This window comes from Mustelus asterias, unplaced genomic scaffold (assembly GCF_964213995.1).
Source record: "Mustelus asterias unplaced genomic scaffold, sMusAst1.hap1.1 HAP1_SCAFFOLD_2824, whole genome shotgun sequence".
Lineage (NCBI taxonomy): Eukaryota > Metazoa > Chordata > Chondrichthyes > Carcharhiniformes > Triakidae > Mustelus > Mustelus asterias.
In genome coordinates, this window is record NW_027592769.1 from 34,959 (window position 1) to 45,862 (window position 10,904).

At 48.1% G+C, this 10,904-nt stretch overlaps 1 protein-coding gene across 1 annotated transcript in view; it reads right to left on the bottom strand.

The window, feature by feature from the left end:
* The window catches only part of LOC144490057 (tumor necrosis factor receptor superfamily member 10A-like), a 39,919-nt gene extending 29,021 nt beyond the window's left edge, over positions 1–10,898 (bottom strand). The window contains exon 1 of the mRNA XM_078207869.1: positions 10,782–10,898. Within this exon, the coding sequence (XP_078063995.1) occupies positions 10,782–10,817 (36 nt within the window). The 5' untranslated portion in view covers positions 10,818–10,898. The remainder of the gene's footprint in view (positions 1–10,781) is intronic.
* Positions 10,899–10,904: the final 6 nt, after the last annotated feature.

Here is a 10,904-nt window from a genome sequence, read left to right on the forward strand (position 1 = left end):
GTAGAGGCGGGTCCAATTTTGTCTTTTACTGAATTACAGAATACCACAGTGCAGAAGAGGCACTTCGGCCCATCGAGTTTGCACCAACGCATGAAATGCCCTGACCTGCCCACCTAATCCCACTTGCCAGCACTTGGCCCGTAGCCTTGAATGTTATGGCGTGCCAAGTACTCATCCAGGTACCTTTTAAAGGATGTGAGGCATCCCGCCTCCACCACCCTCCCAGGCAGCGCATTCCAGATCGTCACCACCCTCTGGGTAAAAACGTTTTTCCTCAAATCCCCACTAAACCTCCCACCCCTCACTTTTAACTCGTGTCCCCTCGTAACTGACCCTTCAGCTCAGGGGAACAGCTGCTCCCTGTCCATCTTGTCCATGCCCCTCATAATCATGTACACCTCAATCAGGTCGCCCCTCAGTCTTCTCTGCTACAACAAAAACAATCCAAGCCTATCCAACCTCTCTTCATAACTTAAATGTTCCATCCCAGGCAGCATCCTGGTGAATCTCCTCTGCACCCCCTCCAGTGCATTCATGTCCTTCCTATAAGGTGGCGACCAGAACTGCACACAGTACTCCAGCTGTGGCCTCACCAAAGTTCTATACAACTCCATCATGACCTGTCTGCTTTTGTAATCTATACCCCGATTGATAAAGGCGAGTGTGTCATATGCCTTTTTCACCACCCTATTAACCCGCCTGCCTTTCCACCTTCAGAGATCTGTGGACAAACTCGCCAAGGTCCCTTTGTTCTTTGGAACTTCCCAGTTTCAGACCTTTCACTGTATACTTCCTTGTCAAATTACTCTTTCCAAAGTGTATCACCTCACGCTTTTCAGGGTTAAATTCCATCTGCCACTTATCCGTCCATTTGACCATCTCGTCGATATCTTCCTGTAACCCAAGACACTCAACCTCACTGTTAACCACCCGACCAATCTTTGTATCATCGGCAAACTTACTAATCCTACCCCCCCACATAGTCATCTATGTCATTTATATAAATGACGAACAATAGGGGGCCCAGCGCGTTTCCCTGTGGTAGCCACTGGTCACTGACCTCCAGTCACTAATGGGGGGAATCACACGGACCCAGCTCATCACCAATGGGGGGAATCACACAGACCCTGCTCATCGTCAATGGGGGGAATCACACGGACCCAGCTCATCGCCGATAGGGGGAATCACACGGACCCAGCTCAGAAGGAGCCCGAGACTCCAAAAGCTAATGCCAAATAAACCTGTTGGACTTTAGCCTGGTGCTGTGAGACTACTTACTGTCCACTCACCCTCTCTCCTACCACTAAGCCAATTATGAATCCACCTTGTCAGATCACCCTATATCCCATGTGCATTAGCCTTCTTAATAAGTCTACCTTGTGGGACTTTGTCAAAGGCTTTGCTGAAATCCATACAAACTACATCAACCGCACTACCCTCAACCACACACTTGGTTCCATGCTCAAAAAATTCAATCAAATTGGTTAGGCATGACCTCCTCTGACAAAACCACGCTGACTATCCCTGAGCAAACCTTGCCTCTCCAAATGGAGATAGATTCTCTGCTTCAGAATCTTCTCCAGTAGCTTCCCAACCACAGATGTGAGATTCACTGGTCTGCAATTCCCTGGCTTGTCTCTACAACTTTCTTAAATAGTGGGACCACATTAGCTGTTCTCCAGTCCTCTGGCACCTCCCCAGAAAGAGATCTCACAACACCAGGTTAAAGTCCAACCTTTCGGAGTGTCACTCCTTCTTCAGATCACTCATCTGAAGACAGAGTGACACTCCAAAAGCTTGTGCTACCAAATAAACCTGTTGGACTTTAACCTGGTGTTGTGAGACTTCTTACTGTGCTTACCCCAGTCCAACGCCGGCATCTCCACATCATGACCTCCCCAGTGACCAGGGAGGAATTAAAGATTTGAGTCAGAGCCCCTACAATTTTCTCCCTGGCCTCCCACAACAGCCTGGGACACAATTCATCCGGACCTGGAGATTTGTCCACTTCTAAGCCTCACTCCTTCTGATAATTTTTTTAAAAAAGCATTTAGACAATTACATGAGTAAGAAGGGTATAGAGGGATATGGGCCAAACATGGGCAATTGGGACTAGATTAGTGGTAAAAACTGGGCGGCATGGACAAGTTGGGCCAAAGGGCCTGTTTCTATGCTGTAAATCTCTGTGACTCAATACACCAGGGTAACGTCATCAACATTTTGCACGCTGACAAAATCACTCCCAAAACAGGTTTGGCAAAGAAAAAGCCACCTAAAGGTTCACAAATGTCCTTTTAAGGAAGGAAGTTTGCCATTCTCATCAGTCTGGCCTACATGATGACAAGGTGGCTATGGCAGGTGAGGACCTAGAAACTATGTTGGGCAAGCTAATGGGGCTAAAGGTAGACAAGACTCCTGGCCTTAATGGAATGCATCCCAGGGTACTAAAATGGATGGAGGGGGAAATAGAAAATGCACTCGTGGTAATTTACCAAACTTTGTTGGACCCTGGGGTGGTTCCTGCAGATTGGAAATCAGCAAATGTGACGCCACTGTTTAAAAAAGGAGGTAGACAGAAGGTGGGTAACTATAGGCTGGTTAGCTTAACTTCTGTAGTAGGGAAAAGGCTTGAATCCATCATCAAGGATGAAATAGCGAGACATCATAGATCATAGAAATCATAGAAACCCTACAGTGCAGAAAGAGGCCATTCGGCCCATCGAGTCTGCACCGACCAAGATCCCACCCAGGCCCTATCCCCACATCCCTACATATTTACCCGCTAATCCCTCTAGCCTACGCATCCCGGGACACTAAGGGGCAATTTAGCATGGCCAATTAACCTAACCCACACATCTTTGGACTGTGGGAGGAAACCGGAGCACCCGGAGGAAACCCACGCAGACACGAGGAGAATGTGCAAACTCCACACAGACAGTGACCCAAGCCGGGAATCGAACCCATGTCCCTGGAGCTGTGAAGCAGCAGTGCTAACCATTGTGCTACCGTGCCACCTACGCTGGACATCTGGATAAAAATTGTCCCATTGGGAAGATGCAGCATGGGTTCATGAAGGGCAGGTCATGTTTGGCTATTTTGTTAGAACATAGAACATTACAGCGCAGTACAGGCCCTTCGGCCCTCGATGTTGTGCCGGCCAGTGGAACCAATCTGAGTAAAGAACCTACCTCTAACATCTGTCCTATATCTCTCACCCCTCAATTTAAAGCTATGTCCCCTCGTGCTCGCCATCACCATCCGAGGAAAAAGGCTCTCACTATCCACCCTATCTAATCCTCTGATCATCTTGTATGCCTCTATTAAGTCACCTCTTAACCTTCTTCTCTCTAACAAAAACAACCTCAAGCCCCTCAGCCTTTCCTCATACGATTTTCCCACCATACCAGGCTACATCCTGGTAAATCTCCTCTGCACCCTTTCCAACACTTCCACATCTTTCCTATAACACAGCGACCAGAACTGTACGCAATACTCCAAATGTGGCCGCACCAGAGTTTTGTACAGTTGCAGCATGTCCTCCTGGCTCCGAAACTCAATCCCTCTACCAATAAAAGCTAACACACCGTACGCCTTCTTAACAACCCGATCAACCTGGGTGCCAACTTTCAGGGATCTATGCACATGGACACCCAGATCCCTCTGTTCATCCACACTACCAAGTATCTTACCATTAGCCCAGTACTCTGTATTCCTGTTACTCCTTCCAAAGTGAATCACCTCACACTTTTCCGCATTAAACTCCATTTGCCACCATTTGAGAACATTATGTGCACGGTGGACAAGGGAGATCCTGTGGATGTGGTGTATCTGGATTTCCAGAAGGCATTTATTAGGTGCCGCACCAAAGGCTGCTGCATAAGATAAAGGTGCAGGGTGTTACGGGTAATGTATGAGCATGGATAGAGGATTGGTTAACTAACAGAAAGCAGAGTGGGGATGAATGGGTGTTTTTCTGGTTGGTGATCAGTGACTAGTGGTGTGCCTCAGGGATCAGTGTTGGGACCGCAATTGTTTACAATTTACATAGATGATTTGGAGTTGGGGACCAAGTGTAGTGTGTCAAAATTCCCAGATGACACTAAGATGAGTGGTAGGGCAAAGTGTGCAGAGGACACTGAAAGTCTGCAAAGGGATATAGATAGTCTAAGTGAGTGGGCGAGGGTCTGGCAGATGGAGTACAATGTTGGTAAATGTGAGGTCATTCATTTTGGTAGGAACAACAGCAAAATGGACTATTATTTAAATGGTAAAAAATTGCAGCATGCTGCTGTGCAGAGGGACCTGGGTGTCCTTGTGAATCACAAGGAGTTGGTGTACAGGTGCAGCAGGTAATTAAGGCGGCAAATGGAATTTTGTCCTTCATTGCTAGAGGGATGGAGTTTAAAAACAGCGAGGTTATGTTGCAGCTGTACAAGGTGCTGGTGAGGCCACACCTGGAGTACTGTGTACAGTTTTGGTCTCCTTACTTGAGAAAGGATATACTGGCACTGGAGGGGTTGCAGAGGAGATTCACCAAGTTGATTCTGGAGTTGAAAGGGTTGGCTTATGAGGAGAGACTGAGTAGACTGGGGCTATACTCATTGGAATTCAGAAGAATGAGGGGAGATCTTATAGAAACGTATAAGATTATGAAGGGAATAGGTAAGATAGAAGCAGAGAGGTTGTTTCCACTGGCGGGTGAAACTAGAACTAGGGGCATGGCTTCAAAATAAGGGGGATCAGATTTAGGACTGAGTTGAGGAGGAACTTCTTCACCCAAAGGGTTGTGAATCTGTGGAATTCCCTGCCCAGTGAAGCAGTTGAGGCTACCTCATTGAATGTTTTTAAGGCAAGGATAGATAAATTTTTGAACAGTAAAGGAATTAAGGGTTATGGTGAGCGGGTGGGTAATTGGAGCTGAATCCACGAAAAGATCAGCCATGATCTTATGGAATGGCGGAGCAGACTCGAGGGGCCAGATGGCCGACTCCTGCTCCTAGTTCTTATGTAACTCCAGTCCCACAACAACCCTTAACCATTCCTCTGAAATGGCCAAGCAAGCCAAATCGCTACAAAGATGCTTAACGGATATAAAACCAGACAGCTTTGACCCAGGCATTGAATTCCAACACAACAAACACCAGCCCAAAGGTCCTTCCCGCTAGCATCTATGGCCAGACACAGCCATACTCACTGAATCAAACACCTTTTTCAGCCAGTGTCCCAGGCTCTATCACCATCGTTCTGACAAAGGAGCCACATTGGATTGGCACCCCATCCACAAACATTCATTCCCTCCACCACCGACGCACAGTGGCAGCAGTGTGGACCATCTACAAGATGCACTGCAGCAACTCAATCTTCGACAGCACCTTCCAAACCCGAGACCTCTACCATCCAGAAGAACAAGGGCAGCAGACACATGGGGAACACCACCACCTGCAAGTTCCCCCTCCAAGCCACTCACCATCCTGACTTGGAAATATATCGGCCGTTCCTTCGTCGTCACTGGGTCAAAATCCTGGAACTCCCTTCCTAACAGCACTGTGGATGTACATACACCACACCGATTGCAGCGGTTCAAGAGGTGAGCTTGAGGGCAATAAATGCTGGCCTAACCACTCCCATCCTATGAAGGGAAGGAAAAGAACAATTTCCCTGGATGCTTTTTATGTCTTGTCAATGAAGTTCATCCATTCATGGATGGCCAGTTAAATCATCCCTTCCATCTTCACCTCCCTACTCCAGAGTCCATCAAGCTATAACCTTTTCCCTCGGGTACACTGTCTTCACCTCTGGTTAAATCCCTCCATCTCGCCACCTTGCCATTGTGCGCTTTGGCTTTCGAAAACCCCCCCTGAAATCTTCCTCTTCACTCTCACTGCTGCTGGTCTCAACCTCTTCTTGCTCCGTGCTCCATAAAGAGCAGCCACGGTGTTGAAATATACACTGTTCCTAATTTACTTTTGTGGACTCCATCCCTAAAGTTCCAAAGCCAGTGCTCAGAATGGACCGGGCAAACTCGAATCCATTCCTCGCTTGCTCCAAAAACCAAATCCAATTGAATCCAATTCAAGGTCCCCCAGAAGCGAAACAAACAAGATCCAAGTTGACAAGATAAGGCATTGCACCCCATCTTGGACTTGACCTCAGCCGTGGATGCAAAGTAAAGATGCAGTCATTCAATTGGGGAGAGGAGCTCAATCAGGCCATTCAGCCCGTCGAGTCTATTCCTCCTGCCATTCAATGGCTGTTCTGTACCTCACTCTATTTAGCTGCTGTGGTTCCATAACCCTTCATTGACCTTCATAAAAACTTAACTCTCAAATTTTGAGCTTTTCCTTTGCCCTCAGTCCTACCTAGTCCGCTGCTTCTTGGAGGAAGAGAGTTCCAATTTGCCCTTCTTGTGTAAAGGAGTGTTACTTCCTGTCATCAAACCGTGAAGGGCCTGGCATTCATTTTTTAGGCCCTGCCTCCTTGTTCTGATCTCAATCTATTTAAAATCTCCCGAAACATGAGATCATTGTGTAATCTTCTACACTCCAAGGAATACCAGCCTGATCTATGCAATTTGTCCTCATAACTTAACCCTTGTAGTCCCAGAATTAATTTGCACTGCCCCTCCCCCCCCCCGCCCCCTCCTACTCACCTTCCCCCCCCCTCCAAGGTCTATACATCCTCCACTGCCCAGAACTGAATGCAATATCCTGGACAAGGGCCTAACCATTGACTACGCAACTTAACTTGCTGCTGTCTTAACTTGCTCCCTACCCCTTTATCTAAATTCTAAATGTAGCGAAAACTATCCCCACCAGTGCGGGCAGCATGGTGGCACAGCGCCCAGCATTGCTGCCTCACAGCGCCCAGTACTGCTGCCTCACAGCGCCCAGCACTGCTGCCTCACAGCGCCAGGGACCCCAGGTGCGATTCCCAGCTTGGGTCACTGTCTGTGTGGAGTTTGCAAGTTCTCCCCGTGTCTGCATGGGTTTCCTCCGGGTGTTCTGGTTTCCTTCCACAGTCCGAAAGATGTGCGGGGTAGTTGGATTGGCCTTGCCAAATTGCCCCTTAGGTGTCAGGGAGATTAACTAGGGCAAATGCATGGTGGATTGGCATGCTAAATTCTCACTCAGTGTACCCGAACAGGCGCTGGCGTGTGATGACTAGGGGATTTTCACAGTAACTTCATTGCAGTGTTAATGTAAGCCGACTTGTGACACTAATAAATAATTACTCAGTAACTAAAGAAAGAATAAATGCCTAAGGATCAAAACGCTCACACAGTCCACCTTCCCATTTGACTAACCAATGCACAAATACACCATGTGAGTTGAAAACCAAAAGAGAAAATGCTGGAAAGTCTCAGCAGGCGAGTATGAACATTGCGAGCGTGTACGACAGCAGATTGTTAATTTACAATCAGCCACACCCAGTTTCCTCAACTCAGTGTGTGTGTTTCAGTGGTTAATGTGAAAGTGTGGGGCTCCGGTCAGGCACCCTGGTGCCACCCCACTTTGGCCACTCCGTCACCTGGGGCAGGAAGAGCTGAGCCGGTGTCTGGCGAGGCTGCCCCCCCTCCCCCCCATCCCGCCCCAATGCCACCTCCAGTCACCGAGGGGTCGGATACCAGGAAATGGCACCTTCGACGAAGCAGTCTGTGGCCAGACAAAGGCAAATGACAGGTCACACTTTGTGGTTTAGCATATTGAAACCACACCGTGTATTATCCTTCTCAGAATGGCAGTGGGCATTAAGCTGGTCACAAGATTACGTTACGTGTTCAACACCACATTCCCCCAGGCTCTTCATATCATAGAACTCCTACGCTGCAGGAGGCGACTATTCGGCCCATTGCATCTGCACTGACTCTGCGACAAGAGCATCGTACCCAGGCACTATCCCCATAATTCCACGTATTTACCCCGCTAATCACCCTTTGGACACTAAGGGACAATTTAGCATGGCCAATCCACCTAACCCGCACATCTTTGGACACTAAGGGACTATTTTGCATGGCCAATCCACCTAACCTACACATCTTTGGACACTAAGGGACTATTTTGCATGGCCAATCCACCTAACCCGCACATCTTTGGACACTAAGGGACTATTTTGCATGGCCAATCCACTTAACCAGCACATCTTTGGACAGGGACCCGAGTTCAATTCCAGCCTTGGATGACCGTGTGTGATGTTTGCATGTTCTTCCTGTGTTTGCATGGGTTTCCTCCGTGTGGGCAGCACGGCGGCACAATGATTAACACTGCTGCCTCACAGCGCCAGGGACCCGAGTTCAATTCCAGCATTGGGTCACTGTCTGCGTGGAGTTTGCATGTTCTACCTACGTCTGCGTGGGTTTCTTCCGGGTGCTCTGGTTTCCTCCCACACTCCAAAGATGTGCAGGTTAGGTGGATTGGCCACGCTAAATTGCCCCTTAGCGTTAGGGGACAAGCAGGGTAAATACATGGGGTCACAGGATGGGATTGTTGTCGGTGCAGGCTCGATGGGCCAAATGGCCTCCTTCTGCACTGCAGGGATTCTATGATTCGGTTTCCTCCCACAGTCCAAAGACGTGCTGGTTAGGTTGATTGGCCATGCTAAATTGCTCCTTAGTGTCAGGGGGACCAGCAGGATAAATATGTGGGGTTACAGGAATAGGGCCTGGGTGGAATTGTTGTCGGTGCAGGCTCGATGGGCCAAATGGCCTCCTTCTGCACTGTAAGCATTCTATGACTCTATGAAACCGGAGCACCCAGAGGAAACTCACGCAGGCACGGGGAGAACGCACAAACTCTACACAGAGAGTGACCCAAGGCCGGAATCGCACCCTCGTCCCTGGCGCTGTGAGGCAGCAGTGCTAACCACTGTGCCACCATGCCGCCCCAGGCAACTAAAACGACACCAGGGCCCCATCCAAACTGACCAATCATACAAAAGCTCGCAACACTATAAGCAGATATCCCTACAAGCCCATACATGTCGGTGCATACATGGGCTTGCAGGGATAGGGCCTGGGGTGGGATTGTGGTCGGTGCAGACTCGGTGGGCCGAATGGCCTCTTTCTGTGCTGTAGGGTTTCTATGATTTCTATGATTCAGTATAGAGAGAAGCAGAACATCAGAAAAACGGCATTGGTAGACTGAGTGAGTCAGCAAATGTTAGGCCGTCCACGCTTGTCTGATGCAAGACCTGCAGACAAAGTCCCAGAGCTACGCTGGGTCCAGAGAAACAGATCAAGAAAGTGTCATGAATAGGTATAGATGATAAAATAGCTAAGGGAATGCTTGAGGGTGAAAATACAAGAGGATTGAAATCATAGTCCAGCCTCACAAAGCTGTGGTTTCAACCATTCCTGGAGTACTGTAATTCTGCATACCACACAACAGGGACTATATATTTTATATATATATATATATAGTGCACAGATTACATCACCCAGGATCCAAGGGTTAAATTACGCAGAGAGTTTACAGAAACTAGGGTTGGATTCCTGGAATCCAGAAGATGAAGGGATTTTGTCAAGGCACTGGGGGGAAACGGGTAGGGTACACTGGTTGGGGCGTCTGGGTCTGAGGGGCAGAGTGTAAAGATGAAAGGTCGACCCTTTTGGGAGCGAAAGCGGGAAACATTCCGACACACAAAAGGGGTGGTAGAAGTTTCGAACACTGCCACAAATGGCAACCGGTGTTCTATTTACTTTCTCCACCAGTGTTACCACATATGAAGCTGATCTTTCTCTACACCCTATCTGTGACTGGAACACTACACTCTGCACTCTCTCCTTTCTTTCTCCCCTGTGCACTCTATGAATGGTATGCTTTGTCTATGTAGTGTGCAAGAAACAATACTTTTCACTGTGTCCCAATACATTTGACAATAACAAATCAAATCAAACAATACTTTTCACCATATCCCAGTACCCGTGACAATAATAAATCAAATATTAAGTTGATCTTTCTCTACGGCCTAGCTATGACTGCAACACCACATTCTGCACCCTCTCCTTTCCTTCTCTATGAACGGTATGCATTGTCTGTAAAGCGCACAACAATACTTTTCACTGTATCCCAATACGTGTGACAATAATAAATCAAGCGACATGATGCAGATCAGCCAGGGTGTCAGGGATTTGGAGGGCAGGTTCGAGGAGTTTGAATGGCCTCTTCCTGCCCCTACTTTCTCACTCCGACAAAAAAAAAAGTACAAGTTAGACGGGTGACTCATAAGAGTCGTAGAGGAATACAGCACCGAAACAGTCCCTTCAGCTCAATCAGACCACGCCGACCACGATTCTCTCCCAGCAAGTGCCAATTGCTCACGTTTGGCCCATATCCCTCTAATTCTTTCCCATCCATGTACTTATCCAAATTCTTTTTAAAACTCAAATATGTTGAGGAGATACGATTTTAAGGAGCGCCTCCAAGGATAAGGAAAAAGGTGGGGTGGTTTGGGGGAATTCCAGAGTATCTGGATTGAATAAGGCGAAAGATATAGGAGGGGGATTGGGAAGTATCAGAGGCAGAGGAAGACCCCAGATTCTCAGTATTCACCAACTCCTTGCCCTCCTTTTAGGTCAAACCAAATAAACAAATTCAGATTAAGTCAGGAGACCACTGGGGCAGAATGAAGGAGAGCCCAACCTGGAGTTAATCTCCCCCTCACCCAGCCCATGGACAGCAGTGAGACAGAGAGTGAGTGGCCACAGCAGAAAGTGAGGGTGTCACAGGTAACTTTAAACTCTTGGCATTTGTGGGATCTCTCCCGCTCCTAATTCCTTTACTCACCAGGCACACAGGCAACAAGGCTGAAATCAGCCACATCTTGCCGGGACCGAACTCCTTCTCCCGCTTCGGAAAGTTAGACAAACTTCGACAAACTTCCAAACTTGAAGCAGGGCGATTCCGGGG